The following is a 27,582-nucleotide window of genomic DNA, read 5'->3' as shown; positions in this document are numbered from 1 at the left end:
CTGAGCTTCTTTTTCTTCTGGATACACACTTCAGCATATGCACATGTTGGATGCATACAAATGAGCTCTTGCATTTTGTTGCTCCTACTAACTCTCCTCATCTAAGTCTGAATATGATGAAAGAAACCTCAAGATTCAGAATGGCCCAGGGTGTGAGAAGTACAGCTCTTCTCATTCCCAAATAATTGCCTCTCACGGTTACAGGTGATTTCCAAGTCACCTATCAGCTTGTTGTAGCAAGATCTCCACTCACCTAACTGGCTGGTTGTCTGGTCCCACATCAACGAAGCCCATTTTCTGGAGTTTGCAGCACCTATACCGTTCATAGTGCCGGGTGTGGGTTTGCTCTTTCAAGTCTTCCATATTTGTACAAAGCAGCATATCCCGCAGCTTGACAAAGTCACAGTGATTTTCATTTTCCACTAGGCAGGAAAATAATAAAGCCACAACACTAATTATCCACGCTGTCATTCAATAAGCATTTTTGAATGGATGCATCATGAAAAACATTTAAATGAACAGCTAAGAAAATAATTCTAATAGCTATAATTCTTTTAGCCGTGTAACTATGGTAATATGCTACATACCGTTTATAGGTAGAGTTTTTTTATATACTAGGAAATTTGCTTTAAAATTTTTAGCCAGAAGTACCCATGTGGTGCTTCGGGTTCTGGATCCAGTATTGCTACAGCTATGGCACAAGTTGCAGCTGTGGTGCAGGTTCCATCTCTGGCCCAGGAATTTCCACATTCTGCGAGTGCAGCCAAAAATAAATAAATAAATAAATAAATAAATAAATAAACAAATAAGCCAAATAATAAATAGGAAACAGTAAATAACATGTTATATTAGCATATGGCTTATGGCATAAATTTTCATTAATAATTATGTTAGTAGTTTTCAAATAAAAGTTCTCAAGGCATTTTACAGAGTGCTAACAAAGAAAATAATTTTGCTAAAGTACATAATTTTATTTTAAAGTAAATCCTGCTGACATAAGGGCCCTAACAATTGTGTGTGATTTAGTTATTAAATTCTACTTATACTCTTGGGCATCTATTCAGACAAAACTCTTGGGCATCTATCCAGACAAAACTCTACTTAAAAGAGACACGTGCACCCGCATGTTCATTGCAGCACTATTCACAATAGCCAAGACATGGAAACAACCCAAATGTCCATCGACAGAGGATTGGATTCGGAAGATGTGGTATATATACACAATGGAATACTACTCAGCCATAAAAAAGAATGACATAATGCCATTTGCAGCAACATGGATGGAGCTAGAGAATCTCATCCTGAGTGAAATGAGCCAGAAAGACAAAGACAAATACCATATGATATCACTTATAACTAGAATCTAATATCCAGCACAAATGAACATCTCCTCAGAAAAGAAAATCATGGACTTGGAGAAGAGACTTGTGGCTGCCTGATGGGATGGGGAGGGAGCAGGAGGGATCGGGAGCTTGGGCTTATCAGACACAACTTAGAATAGATTTACAAGGAGATCCTGCTGAATAGCATTGAGAACTTTGTCTAGATACTCATGTTGCAACAGAAGAAAGGGTGGGGGAAAAAATGTAATTGTAATGTATACATGTAAGGATAACCTGACCCCCTTGCTGTACAGTGGGAAAAAAAAAATTCTACTTATAAGCCATATTTATAAGAATGAAGTAGTCAATTTTCAAAATCAGTAAATTTACATAGCTCTCTCCTGTTTTTATCTTACCCCAAAGAGTGAGCATAATATATTTTGTATGGTGTATGATATTGTTACCAAACGTAACTTTCATTAAAATATGTTGTTATGTTTCATGAATTTAAAAATTTATAATATACTAATCTAAAATAATGCTTAGAAACTAGTACAGTTCCAGTTCCCAATAATTAGTATCACAAGTATATGAATTAGGCAATAAATGACTGCTGTTACGATATTCTATCTCATCATGATGCTAGATAACTAATATAAATGTCTAGGTATAATTTACCCCAACATAAATTATATTACTTTTTTTTTTCTTTTTTAGGTCACATGCAGCATATGCAAGTTCCTGGGCTAGGGGTTGAACTGGAGCTGCAGCTGCTGGCCTACACCACAGCTTGTGGCAACACCAAATCCTTAACCCACTGAGCAAGGCCAGGGATCGAACCCGAGTCCTCATGGGTACTAGTCGGATTCTTAACCTGCCGAGCCACAACAGGAACTCCTATGACTTTATTTTATTTATTTATTTATTTGTTGCTTTTTAGGGCCGCACCCACGGCACATGGAGGTTCCCTGGCTAGAAGTCAAATTGGAGCTGTAGCTGCTGGCCTACGCCACAGCCACGGTAATGTAGGATCTAAGCCACATCTTCGATCTACACCACAGCTCACAGCAATGCTGGATCCTTAACCCACTGAGCAAGGCCAGGTATCGAACCTGTGTCCTCATGGATACTAGTCAGATTTGTTAATTGCTGAGTGATGGCAAGAACTGCTCCTATTACTTTATTTTAAAAAGAGTTTACCATCCCTTTTTCTAGCAACCCATAAAAATTCTTTATAAATTAGGTAGCAATTAATTTTGTAACGTTCTAAGTTCTAGCATTTATGCTTCCCTGATTTTTTTGTTTTCTTTTGTGTTTTGTTTTTTGGATATGCCCATTGCATGCAGAAGCTCCTGGGCCAGAGACTGAACCCATGCCACAGCAGTGATCTGAGCCACGCAGTGACAATGCCAGATCCTTAACCCACTGAGCCATCAGCGAACTCCTATGCTTCTGTGTTGTTCAAACTCCTTTGTTCAAAGAACTTTCCAACATTCCAAATAAGATGGTTTATGCATAGCGAGATAATCTGCATGCAGCAGATTGGGGTAAATGAGAAGGTTCTGCCCAATTTCTGAATTTTTTCTAAAGCCCATCAGAAAACTCTCATGAGAATAAATTACAGTCAAAATAAGCATTATCTTCAATTAAACAGAATCTCTGCTCCTTATTGGTAACTGTTAATTTGCTTTTTTAGCAAAAGTTACCAATATTGACTCAAGTTAAAATTATATTTTGTTTCATATATTGATAGTTTTACTTTATATAATTTTTTAAACTATCTATATATTTAACCATAATCATTCCAGTGGAGGCCTGCACATCTTTGTCATAGTTACCTTGCAAAACTCCCCAAGGGTACTGACGGCCTCTGACCATTCTTTTTCCAACTTTCACTTCATCCATACTTCCTACTATGGCAAAAGGTAAGAGTCCCTAGAAAGTAAGAGCAACTTTATTTTATTTTTTTATTTTAAATTTTTTTGGCTTTTTAGGGCCACACCTGCAGCATATGGAAGTTCTCAGGCTAGGGGTCAAATCAGAGTTACAGCTGCTGGCCTACACCACAGCCACAGCAATGCCAGATACGAGCCGTGTCTGCAACCTACACCACAGCTCACTGCAATGCCAGATCCTTAACCCACTGAGTGAGGCCAGGGATCAAATCCACATCTTCATGGATACTAGTCAGATTCTTCACCGCTGAGCCACGACGGGAACTCCCTGTAAGAGCAATTTTAATCATGTTTCCTTATATCAAGATGGTTTACTCTGTTACTCTTATTTCTGTTATGGAAATAACAGAGACAAGAATACATAATAAGTTTATTCAAACAAGGGATTTTGTGACTTGGCATTAAATAGGTGCAAATTAATTTCTGCAGGCATTAGGGAGACCATGCAATTGAAAACTGCCTACTGAGTACAGCCTAAAGCAAGGCATTCTACTATATGAAATATGAAGAAAACAGTTTCGGTAGACACACTGTTTTTCTTACATTATCTTTATCCTGAAACACAATAAGCAAATCACTTTTAACTCCAGTACAAAAATTAAGAGACAAAAGTGGAGTTCCCATTTTTGCTCACTGGGTTAGGAACCTGACCAGTATCCATGAGGATGTGGGTTCCCTCCCTGGCCTGGCTCAGTGGGTTAAATATCTAGCATTTCCTCAAGGTGCAGTGTAAGTTGCAGATGCTGCTCAGATCTGGCGTGGCTGTGGTGTAGGCTGGTAGCTGCAGCTCTGGTTCAACACTTAGCCTGGGAATTTCCATATGCTGCAGGTGTGGCCCTAAAAAAGAAAAAAAGAAAAAGTAAGAAAACTATAATAATTAGTTAATTGAAATACACCATGAAGTATATTAATAAATAATACTATATAGAAAAATGGGAAAGAAAATTAAAAAGAAATAAAAAGCATCCAAATTAGAAAGGAATAAGTAAAACTACCTGTTCACAGATGATATATTTTTTTATGTTTTTAAATCGGGATATCATTGACATGTAACATCATATTAGTTTCTGGCATACAACGTAATGATTCAGTATTTATGCATACTATAAAATGATCACAGTAAGTCTAGTTAACAGCTATCGCCACACACATCACATAGTTACAATTTTTTTCTTGTGATGAGATCTTTTTGGATCTACTCTCTTAGCAACTTTCACATATACAGTTCAGAACTGTTAACTAGAGTTACCATACTGTGTACCACGCCCCTAGGAAGTATTTATCTTATAACTGAAAATCTGTGCCTTTTATCACCTTCACCCATTTTGTCCACCCCCTAACCCTTGCTTCTGGCAACTACAAACAGTATGTATGAGTTCAATTTTTTTTTTTTTTTTTTTTTTTGCTTTTTAGTCCTGTACCCACGGCACATGGAAGTTCCCAGGTTAGGGGTCAAATTGGAGGCACAGCTGCAGGTCTACACCACAGCCACAGAAAGGCCGGATCTGAGCCATTTCTGTGACCTACACTACAGCTCGCAGCAATGCCAGATCCCCCACCCACTGAGTGAGGCCAGGGACTGAACCTGCCTCCTCATGGATACTAGTTGGATTTCCACTGCACCGCAGTGAGAACTCCTGAGGTCAGATTTTTGTTTGTTTGTGTATGTGTCTTTTAGATTCTAAGTATAAGTGAGATCATATGGTATTTTTCTTTTTCAGATCTGACTTATTTGACTTAGTATACTGCCTTCAAGGTCCATCCATGTCACAAATGTCAAGACTTCATTGAATAATATTCTAGTATATATATATATACACACACGTGTGTGTGTGTGTGTGTGTGTATGCCACATCTTCTTTATCCATTCATCCATCAATGGACACTTAGATTGCTTCCAAGTCTTGACTATTGTAAATAATGCTGCAATGAACATGCAATGAACAGATATCTTTTTTGCATTGATGTTTTCAGTTTCTCTGGATAGTCAAAAGTGGAATTGCTGGACAATATGGCCATTCTATTTTTAATTTTTTGAGGAAACTCCATAGTGGCTGCACAAATTTCCACTCCTATCAACAGTGCACAAGGGTTCTCTTTTCTCCACATTGTCACCAGCATTTGTTATTTCTTGTCTTTTTTTTTTTTTTTCAACTGTTCCCACACCACTGCAGTGACAATGCTGGATCCTTAACCTCTAGGCCACCATGGAACTCCTATATTTTTTAACAAGTGTGAGGTGACATTTTATAGTGGTTTTGATTTGCATATCCCTGATGATTGGTGATATTAAGCAGCTTTTTTTGTGTGTATTGGCTATTGTGTATGTATTCCTTGAGAAAATATCTACTCAGATAGTATTCCATTATTTAACTGGATTGTTTGCTTTTGTGCTATTGAGTTGTATGAGTCCTTTAGATATTTGGGTATTAACCCCTTATCAGACATATAATTTCCCAATATTTTCTTCTATTCCATAGGTTACCTTTTCATCTTGTTGATAGCTTCCTTTTCTGTGCAGGAGCTTATTAATTTGATGTAGTTTAACTTGTTTATTTTTTATTTTGATATCAAATCCAAAAAATCATCACTAAGACCAATGTCAAGGAACCTACCACCTTTGTTTTATTCTAGGGGTTTTATGGTTTCAGGTCTTGTGTCAAATCTTTAATTAATTTTGAGTTAATTTTTGTTTATAGTGTAAGATAGTGGTCCAGTTCCACTCTTGTGCACATAGCTATCCAGTTTTACCAACACCATTTGTTGAAGAAACTTCCCGTTCCCCATTGTATATTCTTGGCTCCTTTGTGTTAAATTAATTAAGTACATATACATAAGTTTATTTCTGGGCTCTATATTCTGTTCCATTTATCTCTGTCAGTTTTTATGACAATACCATACCATTCTGATTATTATAACTTTGTCATATAATTTGGTTATTTTTGTGTTTTGTTTTTGCTTTTTAGGGCAGCTCCCACTGCATATGAGGTTCCCAGGTAAGGAGTCTAATCGGAGTTACAGCTGCAGGCCTGTGCCACAGCCACAGCAACACTAATCCAAGCTGCGTCTGCAACCTACACCACAGCTCACAGCAACACTGGATCCTTAACCCACTGAGTAAGGCCAGAGATAAACCTGCAACCTCATGTTTCCTAGTCAGATTAGTTTCTGCTGCACCAAACGGGAACTCCCTGTAATATAATTTGAAATCAGGAAGCATGATACCTGCAGATTTGGTCTTCTTTCTCAAGATTTCTTTGGCTAATAGGGATCTTTGTGATTCCCTATGAATTTTAAGATTTTTCTATTTCTCTGAAAACTGCCATTGGATTTTTGACAGGGATTTCATAAATCTGCATATTGATTTGAGTAGTGTGGACATTTTAACAACAAAGTGAAAAGAGGAAGAACAGATTGGGAGAAACAGATTGGGAAAAAATATTTGCAAATCATATATCTCATAAGGAACTTGCATCCAGAATATAAAAGAACTTTTACAACTCAATAATAAAAAGATAAAAGCCCAGTTAAAAATGGACCAAGGTTTGAGTAAATACTTCTTCTGAGATGCTATGGTAATAGGCAATAAAAACAGAAAAAGGCTAAATATGATATAGTTTCATCCTATGATACATCCAGAATGGAGAAATCTGAAGAGAAAGAAGCTGATCCCTGGTTTCCTAGGGTTGGAGAGGAGGGCTGACAGGTAGTGGGGGAGAAACCTAAAGAGTATACGGTCTCTTTTTGGGATAGTAAAAAATGTTCTGGAGTTCCTGTCCTGGCTCAGCAGGAACAAACCCTATTAGGATCCATGAGGATGCGAGTTCTATTCCTGGACTCACTCAGTGGGTTAAGGATCCATTGTTGCCATGAGCTATGGTGTAGGTCACAGACATGGCTCAGATCTGGCATTGCTGTGGCTGTGGCTGTGACCAGCAGCTGTAGCTCGGATTTGACCCCTAGCCTAGGAACTTACACATGCCACAGGAAGTGAAAAAGCAAAAAAAAAAAAAGTCCTAAATTTGGTTGTGGTGATGGTTGCACATATCTGTGATTAGACTGAAAATCATTAAATTGTATGCTTTAATGGGTGAATCACATTATATAAACTATATCTCAATAAAACTCTTTTTATTTATTTATTGTCTTTTGTCTTTGTAGGACCACAGCCACCGCATATGGAGATTCCCAGGCTAGGGGTCAAATTGGAGCTGTAGTCGCCAACCTACACCACAGCCACAGCCACTTGGGATCCAAGCCACGTCTGTGACCTACAACAGCTCACAGAAATGCCGGATCCTTAACCCACTGAGCAAGGCCAGGGATCGAACCTGTGTCCTCAAGGATGCTAGTCAGATTTGTTTCCACTGAGCCATTATGGGAACTCCAAACTTTTTATTTATTTATTTTTTATTTTTTTTTCGTCTTTTTAGGGCCTCACCCTGGGCACATGGAGGTTCCCAGGCTAGGGGTCCAATCGGAGCTACAGCTGCCGGCCACAGCCACAGCCACAGCAACACAAGATCCCAGCTGTGTCTGCGACCTACACCACAGCTCATGGCAATGCCGGATCCTTAACCCACTGAGGGAGGCCAGGGATGGAACCCTCGTCCTCATGAATGCTAGTCAGATTCATTCGTTGCTAATCCATGACGGGAACTCCTCCAAACTCTTTTTAAAAAAACTGATATTCGGAGTTCCCATTGTAGCGCAGTGGAAACGAATCTGACCAGGAACCATGAGGTTGTGGGTTCGATCCCCAGCCTAGCTCAGTGGGTTAAGGATCCAGTGTTGCCGTGAGCTGTGGTATGGGTCACAGATGCAGCTCAGATGTGGTGTTGCTGTGGCTGTAGGCCAGTGTAGGCCGGCAGCTGTAGCTCTGATTTGATCCCTAGTGTGGGAACCTCGAAAAGACAAAAGACAAAAATAAATAAATAAATAAATAAATAAATAAAAGAACTGATACTCAGCAAACATTTTTTGAAATCAAGAAAGTGAAGCATTTTCCCCACACTGGCTTTGGGGGGAGAAAAATACCTTACAGTCTCTCTGTCAGATACAAGTGACACTGTTACTAATATTGTTACTTAAAAGTTACTTTTTCATCCCCACATGCAAAATAGAATTGATAGTCAATGCTTGGAAGCTTACATTCATGGAGGAGTTCATTTGAGCGGTAGCTTCGTCATCTGTTGGGAACTGGTATATCTGGATGCCGTTACTAACCAATTCACTCATTATCTTACACTTAAATTTCTGTAAATCATTTTTAGAAATGGTATCTGCTTTGGCAATCAGTGGTATAATGTTCACCTATGAAAACGGAAACAAACAAAATCTCACCATTGAGCATTTGCTATTAAGCCTGGAATTATTACAGTCAAAAACCTCACAATCCCTGACAATAAATTTTCATAACTAGATAACCACTGGCTGTTATGACTTCTTTACAAATTTGCTTTCCAACATCATCAGAACTTTTTTCTTTTTTATTGAGGTTCCCAGGCTAGGGGTCTTATCAGAGCTGTAGCCACCAGCCTACACCAGAGCCACAGCAACACAGCATCTAAGCCTCGGCTGCAACCTACACCACAGCTCACGGCAACGCTGGATCCTTAACCCACTGAGCAAGGCCAGGGATCGAACCTGCAACCTCATGGTTCCTAGTTGGATTCGTTAACCATTGCACCACAATGGGAACTCCCATCAGAACTTTTAATGATGAATCTTTTATCACAATTCAGGTTTAGAAGTCTCGATTTTCTTCTCAAACTTTCTTAGACTTGCAACACATCTGGAGTGAGTAAAATGAACGTAGTGGAATGAAGTAGTCAGTTTAATTCATTATCATTTTGTTTCTTTTAAACTGAGTGTTAGAAAATCAGGAGAGACCTTTCATCAAATTGTAGAACAGGAGTTCCTTGGTGGCGCAGTGGGTTAAGGATTTGCTGTTGTCACTGCTGTGGTCAGGTGGCTGCTGTGGCACAGGTTCACTCTCTAGCCACGTGCCATGGGTGAGGCCAAAAACAAAACAAAACCCTGTAGATCAGATTAATTTAGTCCTTCTACCTGTCATTAATTTGCATCACTTTCTCCATAAATCCATCTTAAATAATATCCCATTTTCACAGATCCTTGTCTTGCCTAGATATCTTTGCAGATAGATCTACTTGTGTTTGCCAAAAAAACACCTAAAAATAACAGACTTTTTTTGTTACCATACTCTAAAGGCTTAGTGTGGGTATGGGTGTGTACTACCTTACTAACAGAAAAGTTCATTTATAATTTGTAAAAAGAGATTATTTCCATATTGCATATTTGAGGTTGAAATTTTATCCATAAACTTTTCTTCCTAGTTCTGCAATAGTATCATTCCTGCCTCAGTGACTTTACATCTTAATAATTAAACTTTGTAGAAAACGACAACATAAAACTCTAAAATACCCTTTATTACTGTTAAAATAAATCACTCCTATTAAATTATAGCCATAATATTAAGTTCTGTGATACAGCAGAAGTGTGTAAAAATCAGCTTTAGGTCTATTTCTTTTGTTTTAGATTCCTCAAAATCCATTTTTCTTTATTTATTTTTGGAGATTTAAGAAATAGAGTATTAAATCTAGATCTCAAGTTTTCATCTACATACAGGTTTAAAAGAATAAAGCTTCTTATCTCAGTTCTTGAACTTCACGTGTTATTTTCCAGGAGATGTCTTCCACACATGCAAGGATCATGATCATGAAAAGCTTCAAGTTTCACACCATCAGTGGTACCAGGTAAACGTTAATGCGATTATTTTATAGTAACAAAGAGTAAATTTCTAGTTCAAAAACACTGGTCCATGATCATGACTTGCATTATGATGTCGTCACCGGCCCTTAAATTTTATTTTAATTTTTAAAACCTGTATCTCATTTTCCTAACTGATATATTTTTCTTTCTTTTTTTTTTTCCTTGTTTTCTTTCTTTTAGGACCACACCTGCAGCATATGGAAGTTCCCAGGCTAGGGATCCAATTGGAGCTGCAGCTGCCACCCTACACCACAGCCACAGCAACTCAGGATCTGAGCCACCTCTTTGACCCGTGCTGCACCTTGTGGCATTGCCAGATCCGTAACCCACTGAGCAAGGCCAGGGATGGAATCTGCATCCTCATGGATACTTAGTTGGGTTCGTAACCCACTGAGCCACAACAGGAACTCCCTGATACACTTTCTAATTAAATTCCTCTGGAAACCAAGCTAAGGTTGAAATGTATCTAATGCTATGATGGGCTGATTAGGTCTCCCCCTCCTCACACCTGCCTACGTGCCTACCTATCTCCCAACGTGACAGACTAGGGGTCGAATTGGAGCTGTAGCCGCCGGCCACAGCCACAGCCACAGCAATGCCAGATCCATGCCGCATCTGTGACGGACACCACAGCTCATGGCAATGCCGGATCCTTAATGCACTGAGAAGCCAGGGCCTGAACCTGCATCCTCATGGAAACTGGTCATATTTGTTTCCCCTGAGCCATGACAGGAACTTCCTGGAGACAGAATCTTTAAAGAGGTGATTAAGTCAAAACAAGGCCATTAGGATAAGCCCTAATCCAATACCACAAGTGTCCTCTTAAAAAGGGGAAACTTGGACACACAGAGACATCAGATGTGCATTCAAAGGAAAGATTATGTGAGGACAGTGAGGAAGTGGCCACTTGCTACCTGAAAAGAGAGATTTCTGAAACAACAAAACTTGGTGACATCCTGATCTTGAACTTTGAGCCTCCAGAACTGTGAGCAAATAAATTTCCGTTGTTTAAATTGCTAAGTCTGTGGGATTTCTGTATGGCATCCCCAGGAACAAACACAAATGCTTTAAAGACTAACAGAAAAAAGGAGTTTCCATCATGGTTTATTGGTAATGAACCTGACTAGTGTCCATGAGGATGTAGGTTCGATCCCTGGCCTCACTCAGTGGGTTAAGGATCTAGCGTTGCCGTGAGCTATGGTGTAGGTTGCATATGCAGCTTGGATCTGGTGTTGCTATGGCTGTAACATTAAGTGCAGCCTCTAGCCTGGAAACTTTCATATGCTGCAGGTGCAGTCCTAAAAAGACAAAAAAAAATTAAAAATTAGAAATTAAAAAAAAAGAAAAAAAAATGTTATATACCCATATTACTAAAGAACAAATGCTTGTGTGCAAAGGCCTTCAAGACCTGTATTATTTCAAAATAAGTATCAAAGGTTGGTAGGAGAGGTCCCATCGTGGCGCAGTGGTTAACGAATCCGACTAGGAACCATAAGGTTTCGGGTTCGATCCCTGCCCTTGCTCAGTGGGTTGAGGATCCAGCATTGCTGTGAACTGTGGTGTAGGTCGCAGACGCGGCTCGATCCCCTGTTGCTGTGGCTCTGGCTTAGGCTGGCAGCTACAGCTCCGATTAGACCCCTAGCCTGGGAACCTCCATATGCTGTGGGTGCGGCCCAAGAAATGGCAAAAAGACAAAAAAAAAAGCTTGGTAGGTTGATGGATTTACCAGACGTACCTTAGTGTCAATGTTCTTCATGGTTAACAGATCAAGGGACTTCAGAGAGTGTCCAGTAGGTGAAATGAAGTAAAGGCACACGTGGATACGGGAATCGTGATAATCAGCAAAAGAACGTTTAATTTTCAATTCTTCTTGAAGGTAGGACTCAAACTGAGCATCTATGTAGTCAACAATTGGCTGGTAGCTGGGAAAATGATTATTTGAATATTTAGCATACCAGAATTAATATCATCTGAAGTCTGCATTTTTGCCATGTAAGATATAGTTAATATGTGTACTTGCTAGTTTGCCACAGAGGTCAAAATATGCATAACATGTCCTTACAAAGATAACAACTAAAAACTGATAAAAAGGCCCCTTGGGGAGCTCCCGTCCTGGTGCAGTGAAAACGAATCCAGCTAGGAACCATGAGGTTGCAAGTTTGATTCCTGGCCTCGCTCAGTGGGTTAAGGATCCAGCGTTGCCATGAGCTGTGGTGTAGGTCACAGATGAGACTTGGATCCTGCATTGCTGTGGCTGTGGTGTAGGCCGGCAGCTGTAGCTCCAATTGGACCCCTTGCCTGAGAACCACCATACACCGTGGGTGCGGCCCTAAAAAGCAAAAAAAAAAAAAGTCCCTTATTTCTAGAAATAGCAAAATGAGCTATCAGTTCAATGCAGTCCCTATCAGAAACCAAATTTTTTATATATCTACGTAGGTATAAATCAAAGAAACCAAGACTGCTCATGACATACTGAAAAAAACTAGGGAGATATATTCTTTATAAGCAGGTCTTACTGTGAAGCTAAAATAATTAGTACAGCATATATCAGCACAAGGATAAATATACTAAAGCACAAGAGGATTTCTGGATGTGATAGAACTGTTCTATGTCACAACTGAGAGGGTGGATATACGACTCTATGCATTCTTTAAAACCAATAGAAATATACATTACAGGAGTTCCCGTCGTGGCACAGTGGTTAACGAATCCGACTAGGAACCATGAGGTTGCGGGTTCGATCCCTGGCCTTGCTCAGTGGGTTGACAATCCGGCATTGCCGTGAGCTGTGGCTGTGGTGTAGGTTGCAGACGCGGCTTGGATCCCGCATTGCTGTGGCTGTGGTGTAGGCTGGCAGCTGCAGCTCTGATTGGACCCCTAGTCTGGGAACCTCCATATGCCATGGGAGCGGCCCAAGAAATGGCTAAAGACAAAATAAAATAAAATAAAGAAATATACATTACAAACATTGAGGTTTTTTTCTTTTCTGGCCACCACCCTCCACAGCATATGGAAGTTCCCAGACCAGGGATCGAATCCGAACCTGTGACCTACAGCAACCCTGAATCTTTAACCCACTGCACTGGGCTGGGGATTGATCCAGCGGCTCCAGAGAGACAAGCCAGGTCATTAACCCGCTGCGCTGCAGCAGGAATTCCCCAAAATTGAGTCTTACACTACGGAAAATTGAAAAAGAGTGACATCAGCGTCTCTCCTTTTGTCTAGGGGTCCAATCAGAGCTGTAGCTGCCAGCCTACACCACAGCCACAGCAACGTGGGATCCGAGCCGCGTCTGCAACCTACACCACAGCTCACGGCAATGCCAGATCCTTAACCCACTGGGCGAGGCCAGGGATTGACGCCTCATCCTCATGGATCCTAGTCAGGTTCGTTAACTGCTGAGCCATGAAGGGAACTCCCTTGTCACCCTTTTTAACAAGGAATAATTGAATCCACCCACCAACAAAATAGCTCTGTGGGAAACTGGGACCCAGAATGACATGCTGGAGAACCAGGAGGATTTGCCCCATTGTCTGGCGATAGGCAGACAGGCCTCCATACAGGCTGTGGGAGCTGCAGGAGCCAGTGAACCTGCGCAGCCCCTCTTGTATGCCGTCAGGGGAAAACTGGAGTGTGCTGACTTGGGTGTACACCCACAGACAGGAGAGATTTGTAGAAGTTCAGCAATCTACATGGGAGGATCCTGCAGTCCGGGGAGAAAGTAAAAAAAAAAAAAAAAAAGATGCAGATTTCCCTTATCCTCAGTGGGTTAAGGATCCAGTGTTGTCACTGCAGCATCTTGGGTCACTGCTGTGGCACAGGTTCAATCCCTGGCCCAGGAACTTCCACATGCCCTGAGCTTGCCCCCCACCAAAAAAAAAAAAAAAAATGGATGCATTGGAGAGGGCATGAGAAACTTTGCCAGAGTCAACCCTCACCAAAACAACACAGCACAAGGCTAAAATAGTCAGCAGCAACCTCTCCCACAGGAGAAAGGGAGGCAATGAGGAAGTGCCCAGTGCCTGGCTGTGCAAGACACTGTTGAAAAAAACCAATTTTCTCTAATAGCACCAAGAATATTGAGGCAAGAAGTCCATGGTGAGGGGTCGGGAAAGGGAGATCAGGAAAGAGGCAGGGAAGAATATCAAGGGACAGGAGTTCCCTGGTGGCTCCGCAGGTTAAGGATCCTTCCTGCCTTGTCACAGCTGTGGCTCAGGTCACTGCTGTGGGGCGGGTCCAATCCCTGGCCCAGGAATGTCACGTGTCACAGGCGTGGGGAAAAAAAAGATGGCAGCAGAAATTGGAGGGATGCAGCCAGAGCAGTTTACAATGACAACTGCAAGAATTCTCTTCTAGAACTTCCTGACCATATGGCCCTGCACACTCCTTGATTTGGGGCTTCTGGCCTCCTGAAAAGCCACACGGTTTAAGGTAACTTCTTATGGTAGACCCAGGAAATTAATACAGCAGGCACTACCTACTACGGATCTTATTCCATAATATAATGAAATACATATAATACCTTAAGCATACGGACCCTAGGCTCAATCTTATATTAAAAAATACTTTCAGAAGAATTGATTATTCTTACTATAGTGATGTTCATTTTCTAAATATTAATAACTACTTAAAGCAATGTGGCATTTGCCTTTGCTTCAAGGCCCATTTCCTCTGTCTACTTTTTTTCTTTTGTCTTTTCAGGGCCACAACCACAGCATATGGAGGTTCCCAGGCTAGGGGCTGAATCGGAGCTGTAGCTGCTGGCCTACAACACAGCCACAGCAACCTCAGGTCCAAGCCCTGTCTGTGACCTACACCACAGCTCATCACAACGCCAGATCCTTAACCCACTGGAGCGAGGCCAGGGATTGAACCTGCGTCCTCATGGATACTAGTCAGATTCATTTCCGCTGAGCCACTATGGGAACTCCCTGTCTACTTTTTTAAAAATTTTTTTTAAATTTATGGCCACACCCATGGCACATGGAAGTTCCCAGACCAGGGACTAAATCAAGGCCGCAGCTGAAAACTACCCCATAGCAGTGGCATTGCTGTATCCTTTAACCCACTGCACCAGGCTGGGAATCGAACCTGCACCTCCGCAGCAACCTGAGCCACTGCAGTCGGATTCTTAACCCACTGTGCCACGGCAGGGAACTCTTCAACTGTCTATTCTTTATATGTTTCACATAAATCATTTCATACTTATTACAACTTAAGTATGTGTTTAAAAGTCTATCTTTAACCAGGGGTATGCTGGTGAATGTTTAAAGTATGGCCCTCTGGAAGAGAAAAAAAAATGATTTGTAGCATTTGCTGATTTCTGTATTTCAAATACTTCTACCTCGGCCAATTTCAAGCTACCCAAATGATGTCATTAAATGTAGAATTGAGCAGAGATGAGTACAGTCTGCTCTCATAAGCTTGTATGAGCCAGTTTTAGCACACCACTGCATCTAACACCAAAAAAGTCAATAAATGAAAACATATTTCCACTCTAAAAGCTAACTTGAGCAAACTAGAAGAGTAGAAGATAATAATGAATAGGCATCCATTTCAAAAAAGATAAGAATCTAAAGCTATTGCTATGTCACAATGTGTTTCCCTCTTACACAGTTTAAATCTGACACAAAAACTTTTAAAAGACCCCAAAGTACCAGACAAGTAAGGAAAGGACAAGTAAGGAAATAAGTTAAAACTAATAGAAACTACATCAGTATTTTTTTTTTTTCTTCTTAGGGCCACACCTGCAGCAAATGGAGGTTCCCAGGCTAGGGGCCGAAACAGAGTTTTAGCCACTGGCCTAAGCCACAGCCACAGCAACACAGGATCCAAGCCACATCTTCGACCTACACCACAGCTCACAGCACTGCCAGATCCTTAACCCACTGAGTGAGGCCAGGGATCAAACCCGCAACCTCATGGTTCCTTGTTGGATTCGTTTCCACTGTGCCACAACGGAAACTCCTACATCAATAAATTTTTGCTATAATTGGTTAATTTAAAAATCTTGTAAGGGGAGTTCCCCTTGTGGCTCAGTGGGTTAAGAACCCAGCATAATGTCTGTGAGGATGCAGGTTCAATCCTAGATGTTACTGAGTGGGTTAAGAATCTGTAGGTTGCAGAGTTCCCGTCATGGCTTAGTGATTAACGAATCTGACTAGGAACCATGAGGTTGTGGGTTTGATCCCTGGCCTTGCTCAGTGGGTTAAGGATCCGGCATTGCCATGAGCTGTGATGTAGGTTGCAGATGCAGCTTGGATCTGACATTGCTGTGGCTTTGGCATAGGCCGGTGGCTACAGCTCCGATTCGACCCCTAGCCTGAGAACCTCCATTTGCTGCGGGTTCGGCCCTAAAAGGATTTAAAAAACAAAAAAACCAAAAAAAAAAACCTTTTTAAGTTAAAATAAAAAAACACTCACCTGGATTCCTTGTTTATTTGATCACCATACCCCACTGTTTTCACAACAGTTAATTTCAACTGGACACTGCTTTCCTGAAGTTCATATGTCTGAATTTTAAGTCCAACATTTGAGTAAAAATGTGAGGATTTTTTGTCTTTCAAATTAGTATTGAACAGTGTGTCAATCAAGGTTGATTTTCCAATCCCAGTTTCCCCTGTACAAACATAGATACGTCAAAGCAGCATAAGATGTCTGAGAAGTAACACCCCAACCCGCTAGAGTGGTTTAAAGGGTCCTAAACACTTCAAAGGCTGGAGGGTTCTTCAAAGTACACGGGCTCTTCCAGACTCCCTCGGTCCTGAACATAATATAGAAAGATAATATACACAAAGCTATATCGGCTTTCAAGGAGCACCAAAACTTTTAAAGAAAAGAAATGCCCAAGTAACATAACTAAGACGATAAAAGCCAGAGTTCCTGCCGTGGCTCAGCAGAAACAAATCCAACTAGTAACCATGAGGTTGCAGGTTCAATCCCTGGCCTTCGTTCAGGGGGTTAAGGTTCCGGCATTGCCGTGAGCTGTGGTGTAGAACAATCTCTTGGGATAGAACATGCTGGAAGACGGCATGAGAAAAAGAATGTACACACACACACACATATATGTGTATATATATGACTGTGTGGCTATGCTGGACAGCAGAAATTGGCACATTGTAAATCAACTATACTTTCATAAAAACATTTTAAGTCATTGCTCAAAAAGAAAAAGAGGTGGAGACCAATACAAATACGAAGACATAGTCCTCAGTTACCAGCACCAGTGTTAACGCTGCTTAAGATACGTTGGAACGAGTATTTAGGAAACGTAAGACATAATTCATGTGCGGAGGTTGGCACTTACCCACACAGAGAATATTAAAAAAGAATCCTTGTTGAACAGATTTGTTCACCAACTGATGAGGCAAACAATCAAAACCAAAATGACCAAGCATAGTTAAGCAACGGATATTATCTTCTTTCTGCTTAAAGAAAAGGAAAACAAACAAACAAATATTTAAAGTAAGATAGCAAATAACATTTGAGAGTATAACTATACTAACATGTCAAAGAAAGGGAATTGATTATCATGGGACTCTCATACCTCAGACAAGATGCAAATAAAGTAAATTTGTGAGAAGAGAAATCTTTGTCCAGACAGACAGATTTTGTCATTATTTTTATAAATAGTGACTCTATCTCTGATCACACTTAAATAGACTATGTTTCTACATTTTTTTCCCCTGCATCCAAGGCATGCTGAAGTTCCTGATCCAGCAATCAAATCCATACCTCAGCTGTAGCCACGGCCAGATCCTTAACCTGCTTCCCTATGTTTCTAAATTTGAAAATAGAAAATTAAGGAAATACCACAAGAAAGCCCAGTGTATTACTCTAAAATAAATTATTTTTTAAAAAAATGGAGTTCCCCTCGTGGCACAGTGGTTAACGAATCCGACTAGGAACCATGAGGTTGCGGGTTCAGTCCCTGGCCTTGCTCATTGCGTTAAGGATCTAGCATTGCCGTGAGCTGAGGTGTAGGTTTGCAGACGCAGCTCGGATCCACATTGCTGTGGTTCTGGCGTAGGCCAGCAACTACAGCTCTGATTCGACCCCTAGCCTGGGAACCTCCATATGCCGTGGAAGCAGCCCAAGAAATGGCAAAAAGACAAAAAAAAAAAAAAGAAAAGAAATTATTTTGATAGAGAAAAGGAAGCAACATTCTTTCATTCTGTTTCAGTATGGTAATATATTCAGGAAACCCAACATATGCTAATATATGTAAGCAAACCAAAGTTAATTTGAATTTTTAAATAAGCAATTAAAATCTTTGACTTCAAATTTATTTTATGCCCTCTGAGAATGCATGCTCAATCACATTGTTAAAGAAATCCAGGGAGTTCCTGCTGTGGTGCAGTGGAAACAAATCCGACTACTATCCATGAGGATGTGGGTTCGATCCCTGGCTTCACTCAGTGGGTTGGGATCCGGCGTTGCCATGAGCTGTGGTGTAGGTCACAGATGCAGCTTGGTTCCCGTGCTGCTGTGGCTGCGGTGTAGGCTGGTAGCCATAGCTCCGATTCAACCCCTAGCCTGGGAACTTCAAAAAAAGGAAGGAAGGAAGGAAGAAATCCACTGCCAATAACAAAATCTAGAAAACTAGAAATCCATCAATATTATGCATAAATTTACCAATTGATTATTTTTAAAAGGTGGAAAAAGTAATTCAAAGAATCAGTCTATATTAATCTCACCCCTGAAAATCTCTCCCAAACTAAAAAATTTCACAAATGTTTTATGCAGAAGTGCTCACTGTGGCCCTCTAACACCCAAATATATGACCCCAGAAATATGTTTCCAAGTAAAAGATAACATATTTTTTCATGCACACACTGGGCATTCTTAAGTCATTAAAGATACTTATAAAGAATGCTTTAATACATTGAAAGATACATGAAAATATTAAGTTAGAGTAAGATACAAAATTGTGTACATTCCTGGCTTTTGGAGATATCAGAATAACTTATAGCATTTTACCTTTCCTTATATTAACATGTAGAAACAACTTTTTGAAGGCACTGGAAGGGAAAGAAAAGAAGGCAGAAGCAGGAATAAATCAAGTTTTGGAAATAAGGTTGGCATAATAGGTGAAACTAGGTTTATCCACTTAATGCTTTTGAAGCTCCTCCCCTCCCCGCCCCCCAATAAATGAGAAACTTGGGGAGTAGAGCACAAACAGAGTGACAATCTTGAAGTTCGGAAGTCTACAGTCAGAGGTTGGGATTGCCAAAGATACCAGGATGTTTTTTTTTTTTTTGTCATTTCTTGGGCCACTCCTGCGGCATATGGAGGTTCCCAGGCTAGGGGTCTAATCAGAGCTGTAGCTGCCAGCCTACACCACAGCTCACAGCAACGCTGGATCGTTAACCCACTGAGCAAGGCCAGGGATCAAACCCGCAACCTCGTGGTTCTTAGTCGGATTCGTTAACCACTGCGCCACGACGGGAACTCCCCAAAATACCAGGATATTAAGAAATACTAGAAGAGGAGCTCCCATGTGGTGCAGTGGGTTAAGAATCTGGCTGCAGGAGCTCCAGTCACTTCAGAGGCAAAGCTTCAATTCCTGGCCCAGCACAGTGGGTTAAAAGGACCCAGCATGGCTGCAGCTGTGATATAAGTCGCAGCAGCAGCTAGGATTCAATCACGAGAACTTCCATATGCTGCAGGTGTGGCCATAAAATTTTTTAAAGTATTTACTTAATTAATTTTAGAAATTTAAAAAAAATTAAATCCGGGAAGAGGGAGTTCCCATTGTGGCTCAGCAGTAACAAACCCGACTAGGATCCACGAGGATGCAGGTTCAATTCCTGGCCTTGCTCAGTGAGTTAAGGATCTGGTGCTGCCTTGGGCTATGGTGTAGGCCAACAATACAGCTCTGATCCAGCCCCTAGCCTGGGAACTTCCATATGCTGTGAGTGCAGCCCGAAGAAAAAGAAAAGAAATCCTGGAGGAGCAAGCCACAGAGTGAGGAGATTCAAATCTGCAAACTTGAGAATATTTGGCCGAGTCTAACCCTGCCCATGCAGGCATGACTTCAGAGAGGTCAGTGCCAGTCACGAAAAGTGTTGAGCTGGTATTTCAGCAGTGGTCCTGAGAAGACCTAAGGACACAGTTTGGAGTTTACGTTTCTCCCAAGTTAAGCAGGTTTGGTCAACACTTTAGATAAACACTTTGGGCTTTTTATGTCAACTTGCAAAAGGGCTTGCTATAGGATTGAGAATTACGTTTTAGGTCAAAGAGTCACTCTCAAGTTGAAGGGTATTAACTAAGATAAATCCACCTTTATGAAGAGCATCATGACTCAACAGGGTCCAAGTGACATGCCAGTAATCTCGCTGCCTGCTAAAACAAAATTCAGTCCTCTTTAGAGAAATAGAATAATAGAATTTAGACTTTTTATGATATACTCTACATGATGCTCAATGCATAATCAAAATTACTAGATATGAACAAGCAGAAAAATCCATCCCATAGTCTCATAGCCAAGGAAAAACCCAATGTAGAAATCCCACACCATGAGGATATTAGAATTGGCAGACAAATACTATAACTAGTTATAACAAATACTAATACTATGACTAGTATTTGAATTATGAATATGTTCAAGAATCTACAAAAAAATATATGCATAACGGATGAAGTGATAGGTAATTTTAGACACACAAAAGATGATGATATAGGAGTCAAAGCACATGACCAAAAGAGTTTCCTGGTGGACTAGAGGTTAGGATTTGGCAGTTATCACTGCTGTGGTGGGGGTTCAATCCCTGGCCCGGGAACTTCCACATGCTGCGGGGGGTGGGGGGGGAGGGGGAGGGGAGCATACCACCAAAAAAAGTCATCAAATAACAAAGGACACCATGCTGTACAGTAGAAAAAAAATTGTATTGGGGAAATAACAAAAAAAAATTTTTTTTGAATCACAAAGGAAGTCATCAAGATAACGAGTAAATAACAAAGCAATCATAAAACAGTCTATAACAAAATGGCAGTGTAATTCCTCACCTATCAATGGTTGCCTTAAAGGTAAGTGGATTCAGTCTCTAATAAAAGATCATGGAAGGTTGAATGGACTATAAAAAATCTAATGATATGCTGCCTACGTGAGAATAGCTTTAGCTTTAAGAAGACAATAGAACAAGAGAAAAGGGATGGAAAAAATATTTCAAGAAAATGGCTACAAAAAGAAAGCAAAGGCAGCTAGACTTATTTCAAACAAAATAAACTAAATTATAAAGAGGACAGTCTATTAAGAAGGTGTGCCTATTATAAATATGCACTCAACACCGGAGCACTTAAATATACAAAGTAGGAGTTCCTGTCGTGATGCAGTGGTTAACGAATCTGACTAGGAACCATGAGGTTGCAGGTTCGATCCATGGCCTTGCTCAGTGGGTTAAGGATCCGGCATTGCCATGAGCTGTGCTGTAGGTTGCAGACGTGGCTCAGATCCTGCGTTGCTGTGGCTCTGGTATAGGCCGGTGGCTACAGCTCCAATTCGACCCCTAGCCTGGGAACCTCCATATGCCGTGGAAAGTGGCCCTAGAAAAGGTAAAAAGACAAAAATATATATATATATATGTAGATGTATATATGTATATTTGTATATATATATACACACAAAAAGTAATTACTATCAAAAGTAAAAGGAGGAGTTCCCGTTGTGGCTCAGTGGTAATGAACCTGACTAGTATCCATGAGGACGCAGGTTTGATTCCTGGCCTCACTCAGTGGGTTAAGGATCTGGCATTGCCATGAGCTGTGGTGTAGGTCGCAGATGTGGCTGGGATCTGGCGTTGCTATGGCTGTGGTGTAGGCCGGCAGCTGTAGCTCCAATTCAACCCCTAGCCTGGGAACTTCCATATGCCGCGGGTGCAACCCTAGAAAGACCAAAAAAAAAAAAAGTAAAAAAAAAATAAAAAAGCAGTAGTAGTTGGGGACTTGAACACGCCACTCTCATCAATGGATAGGTCAGTCAGATGGAAAACCAATAAGGAAGCAGCAGATGTGAAATTTTAAAACAGCAGATTTGAATGAATAGGACCTAAAAGGCACATACAGAAAGCTCCATCTAACAGCTGCCTAACACAGTTTTTTCTCGGGTGCACACAAAATATTTTCTAGGGTGTCATATATTAAGCCACAAAACGAGTCTCAGTGGATTCAAAATGATAGAAATAGTATCAGATATGTAAGACATTTACACTGAAAACGGCAAAAGAATAAGACCGATTAAGATAGAACTAAATAAATGGAAACATACATCATGTTTATGTATTGGAAAAACTATTAATATTAAGACGTTCTCTCTCCCAATATGTATTCAAATATAATTTTTTTTGTTTGTTTTTTTAGGGCTACATCCATGGCATACAGATGTTCCCAGCCTAGGAGTTGAAGTGGAGCTGTAAGCAACGCAGGATCTGAGCTGTATCTGCATCTGCGACCCACACTACAGATCTCGGCAACACCGGATCCTTAACCTACTGAGTAAGGCCAGGGATCCAACCTGTGTCCTCATGGATGCTAGTCAGATTCGTTTCTGCTGGGCCACGGTGGGAACTTCCAAATGCAATTTTAGATTTTTTTTTTTTTTGTCTTTTCCAGGGCCGTACTTGAGCCACATGGAGGCTCCCAGGCTAGGGGTCGAATCGGAGTTGCCAGCTGCTGGCCTGCACCACAGCTCGCAGCAACACCAGATCCTTAACCCACTGAGCAAGGCCAGGGATTGAACCTGCAACCTCGTGGTTCCTAATCAGATTCCTTGCCGTTGCACCACGATGGGATCTCCCAAATGCAATTTTAAAAGCACAGGAAAATCTGTTTAAGTGGGACCTACTACCAAGTGTTGCGTATTTGAGCATCAAAATAATTAATTATGACATTATTCTTCATATTCCAATTTCATATTCCTTTCTACATTCCTACCACTTCCTGAATCACCCTGCTATGGGGCTCCTAATTGAGTTTGGTAGTAATGGTAAAATAGAGTTATTGTATCATGTTTTTAGTATAAATAGTTCGAAAATATAGTCAAAAATATGAAATTAAATTTTCTTTTAACAAAAAAAGCATAGAATTTGTAGTCCTAAATAAGAGTATACTTCAAAGATTTTTTAAGACATCCTTTGCCTAGAAAATAAAATTATGCTATTTCTTTTTCCATAAGCGTTCTAATATAATGGACTGAATGGATCTAAGGAAATATTTGTATTAAATGAATAGTTTCAATATGATTAGTATTAGAATTAATTTAATCCTCACGTCAAAATAAGGGATTAAGATCCAGTATACATGATTCACCCAAAGACAGAGTGCAATACACTTTGAGCTCTTTTTTTTTAAGTTTTAATTTTTTGCTATTTTTTAGGACCGTACCCACGGCATATGGAGGTTCCCAGGCTAGGAGTCGAATCAGAGCTACAGCTGCCAGCCTACACCACAGCCACTGCAATGCGGTCTCTGAGCTGCATCTGTGACCTACACCACAGCCCCCAGCAACGCCAGATCCTTAACCCACTGAGCAAGGTCACGGATCAGACCTGCATCCTCATGGATGCTAGTCAGATTTGTTTCCACTGAGTCAAGATGGGAACTCCACTTTGAGCTCTTTGAGATGGAATTTATTCATTTTATATTCCTTTTTTATTTTTTAAAATTTTTTTGGCCTCGTCCTGGACATATGGAAATTTCTGGGCCAGGGATCGAATCCGAGCCACAGCTGCAACCTATGCCACAGCTGCAGCAATGCCAGATCCTTAACCTGCTGTGCTACAGCAGGAACTCCCATTTTATATCCTTAATTCCAAGCTCACAGCAGCCTCTCAGTAGCTACTGTTTGAATTAGTACATGCTAGGTGAACAATGAATGGAAGGGATTGGGTCCTACCAGGGTCCTATGTGGTCCCAACCAGGAATCCAGGCATCAACCAAGGATTAACTAATAAAAATTCCATGGGGATTTTATATTTAAAGAGATCATATTTAGCAATGCTAAACTGAAAATATAATCAAATAAGAAAAATTCAATTTGTTACTATTTGTGCTCTTATAAGAGAAAGTTTAATATATGTGGTAATTTCTGAGTTCTCTGCTCAAAAGAGAACATTCTGAGCCCTATATAATCTGAAGATTATATGTAATGTAACAGTAATAAATTTGGACACTCACTGTTCTGTCTTAGACTCCTTTGTAACAGACTTCTCTCATTTTAAAAACTGTAGCTCAGTGAGAGACCAGATCAAAGCACTCTGTGTGTCTGCAGAACAAAATACAGCCCATTTTCTTATCAGGAAAAGACTAGAAACCTTGGCCTCATTAACTTATTGAGTTTTCACCCACAAAGCAAATAGAGCGAGCAGGGGTTTCCACAGAATCACTGCTCTTACTTAACAAGTATCTTCTAATGGGCCAAAAGTTCTTTCTTATAATATTTGTCTTTTTTTTTTTTTTGTCAAAAAGACAAAGAAAAAAAGAAAAGAAAAGGAAAGGGGGAAAAAGGATTTGTAGCAAGCATTTATATATCAGGTTAAAGTTTGACTATTTGGTCTTTGGGATCCTGCTTATACTAAAATTATATGGTTTTAACGTGCTGTAAACAAAAGAGCATTCATCATGATTTAATGCAGAAGAGGAACCAAAGATAATATGGAATAGCCATAGGCCGGTGGTTTAGTCACTAAGCTTTGAGAGTAGTTTTGTCACTGGCAAAGCCCACTGGGGTCCCCAGGGACAAATAAGATGGAATCTAGGTGATCAGATAAAGTCCAAACCTTTCATCTAGTTTCACTTCCTTAAGGGGGCTACCTGCAGAGACCTTGTATCCAACATGTCAGATTAGAGTTCCTAGCTCAGAACTGCTACCCCCAACACCCCAGCTTGGTGCACCGCATGGAGAGACGCTGTGCATGACACTCAGTTCATGACAATGACCCCTATGCTGTGCACAGATGCTGCACCTGGCAATGCCCTGCAAGAATTCTGCCCCCACCCCCACCCTGCAGATAAGAACCCTATAAAGCAACCCCACCAATGGGCTATCAGAAAGAGTGAGGACTCCCTGGAGCATGAGCTCACACCTCTCCTTTTTTTTTTTTTTAAATGGCTGCACTGGAGGCATATGGATGTTCCTGGGCCAGGGATTGAATCTGAGCCACAGCCGGGACGACATTGGATCCTTTAACCCATGCGTCAGGTAGGGATTGAACCCTCACCTCCACAGTGACCTGAGCTGCCGCTGTTGAATTCTTAACCCACTGCATCACAGCGGGAACGGCCACACCTCTCTATTCTTTGATCAGAGAATAAAGCTTTCCTTTGCTTCTGAACGGTCTCCTTCTCTTGGCTCCAGTGACACCAGACAGCAAGTCCCTTGTTGGAGCCCAACTCTAAAGGGTTGGTGACAATAAGGTCTAACCTCTTTTGTGCTTAGTCTCATTTCACTTGCCTATAGGGGGCCATGTGCAGAAGCCTCACCTCTAACACATCAGATTAGAGTTCCCAGCGCAGAATCACTGCCTCCGACACCCCAGCTTGGCATCAGGTATGGAGAAGAACTTACCCAGGACTTCAAGATGGTGACACCATGCTTTGAGCAACACCGCTGTGTCTGATGGGTGAGAGCTCCGCCCCTCCTTCAGGAGTGGGAACCCTATAAAGAAGCCCCACCCAGGCCTGGGAGAGCTAGGACCTTAGAGCATGTGCACACCTCTCCATTCTTTTTTTTTTTTTTAGGCCCTCACCCACCGCATATGGAGGTTCCCAAGCTAGGGGTCCAGTCGGAGCTGTAGCCGCTGGCCTATGCCATAGCCACAGCAACATAGCATCTGAGCCGTGTCTGCCATCTACACCACAGCTCACGGTAACACCGGATCCTTAACCCACTGAGCAAGGCCAGGGATGGAACCCACATCCTCATGAATACTAGTCAGGTTCTTTAACCACTGAATCACGCCAGCAACTCCCACCTCTCCTTTCTTTGATCAAAAACTAAAACTTTTCTTTGCTTCTGAACCCAACTCAGTCTCCTTCTATTGGTGACCCAGGTAGGAGGACTCTTGTTGGGACCCAATGCCAAAGGATTAGTGATAGTTTCTGAAAAGCAGTGAAGATGATTGTTGGATCAGGTGTGATTTTAAAAATATGGCTGATAGGAGTTCCCGTCGTGGCACAGTGGTTAACGAATCCGACTAGGAACCATGAGGTTGTGGGTTCGATCCCTGGCCTTGCTCAGTGGGTTGAGGATCCAACGTTGCTGCAAGCTGTGGTGTAGGTTGCAGACGCGGCTCAGATCCCACGTTGCTGTGGCTCTGGCATAGGCTGGTGGCTACAGCTCCGATTCAGCCCCTAGCCTGGGAACCTCCATATGCCGCAGAAGCAGCCCAAGAAATGTCAAAAAGACAATATATATATGTACATATATATATATGGCTGATAGAAAAATGATAGTAGAATAAACCATTCACTATGGAAATGTAGCCATGAGAAAGAGAGGAAGGGAAAAAATTGATAGTCTGATGGTTCAAACTAAGATACAGGAAACCATGCACAATTGGAGGAAGAGAAATAGCAAAAAGAGAGCCATTGGTTAAGTCACAAAGAACACACTACTTACCATAGCACAATATTCATGTATCTGTTTGACATTTTGGTTAAAAATAGTTCTAAAATCCAGTTTTTTTCCATTCGGACTTACCACTCTCTGTTTTAGTATAAAATTTTATGTGAATTATTATGTTTTCCCCAGTATAGAGGCTCATCTTAAAATGGAACTTAATTCAATCTCCCACTCAGTAACTAAAAAGCAGCCAACCAGCCACTTCCTAAAGTAACTTCATTTAAAAGTTATTTATTATCAGTACCTAAAGTTCTACAAGCGTATGCATCAGAGTAGCATTATTCTTATCTACTGGGAGGCTCTGGAGTCTTTATTTGTTACTCTTTGGTGTTAAATAGGAGTAGTGTTTTGCACTACTGGAAAATGTCTGCAGATGCAAGAAACATGCAACAATTATTTAAACCAGCATTGATGTTCAAATCTAATCAATAGAAAAGTTAACTCATGTCCAAACATTGCAGACATAAGCCTTGATCATTGAGGTCTGTTATCAGTTTGCTGAGTCAATATTCTGAAGCTATACAATCTTGCAGAAGTACAAAATGGGAAGTTCTTGTTAAAGATATACTCAACTGTGGGAGTTCCCGTGGTGGCTCAGTGGTTAATGAATCCGCCTAGGAACCATGAGGTTGCAGGTTCGATCCCTGGCCTTGCTCAGTGTGTTAAGGATCCAGCATTGCCGTGAGCTGTAGTGTAGGTCATGGATGTGGCTCAGATCCCGCATTGCTGTGGCTCTGGTGTAGGCCGGCAGCCACAGCTCCGATTCGACCCCTAGCCTGGGAACCTCCATATGCTGCGGGAAGCAGCCCTAGAAATGGCAAAAAGACAAGATATACTCAACTGTATCTTCATCATCAGGTATTTGTGTGGACATACGCATTGGTTTTTCTGCCAT

At 41.1% G+C, this 27,582-nt stretch overlaps 1 protein-coding gene across 1 annotated transcript in view; it reads right to left on the bottom strand.

The window, feature by feature from the left end:
* SEPTIN14 (septin 14) overlaps positions 1–27,582 on the bottom strand; it is a 41,127-nt gene extending 13,545 nt beyond the window's left edge. Inside the window, exons 1-7 of the mRNA XM_047779125.1 lie at positions 27,529–27,582; positions 17,376–17,496; positions 16,493–16,688; positions 11,805–11,991; positions 8,429–8,590; positions 3,161–3,257; positions 254–422 (exon numbers count right to left, since the gene is read on the bottom strand). Coding sequence (XP_047635081.1) covers positions 254–422; positions 3,161–3,257; positions 8,429–8,590; positions 11,805–11,991; positions 16,493–16,688; positions 17,376–17,496; positions 27,529–27,582 — 986 coding nt within the window. The remainder of the gene's footprint in view (positions 1–253; positions 423–3,160; positions 3,258–8,428; positions 8,591–11,804; positions 11,992–16,492; positions 16,689–17,375; positions 17,497–27,528) is intronic.

Source organism: Phacochoerus africanus, chromosome 5 (assembly GCF_016906955.1).
Source record: "Phacochoerus africanus isolate WHEZ1 chromosome 5, ROS_Pafr_v1, whole genome shotgun sequence".
NCBI lineage: Eukaryota > Metazoa > Chordata > Mammalia > Artiodactyla > Suidae > Phacochoerus > Phacochoerus africanus.
The sequence above is the reverse complement of the archived record's forward strand: the minus strand, read 5'-3'. Positions and strand labels throughout refer to the sequence as shown.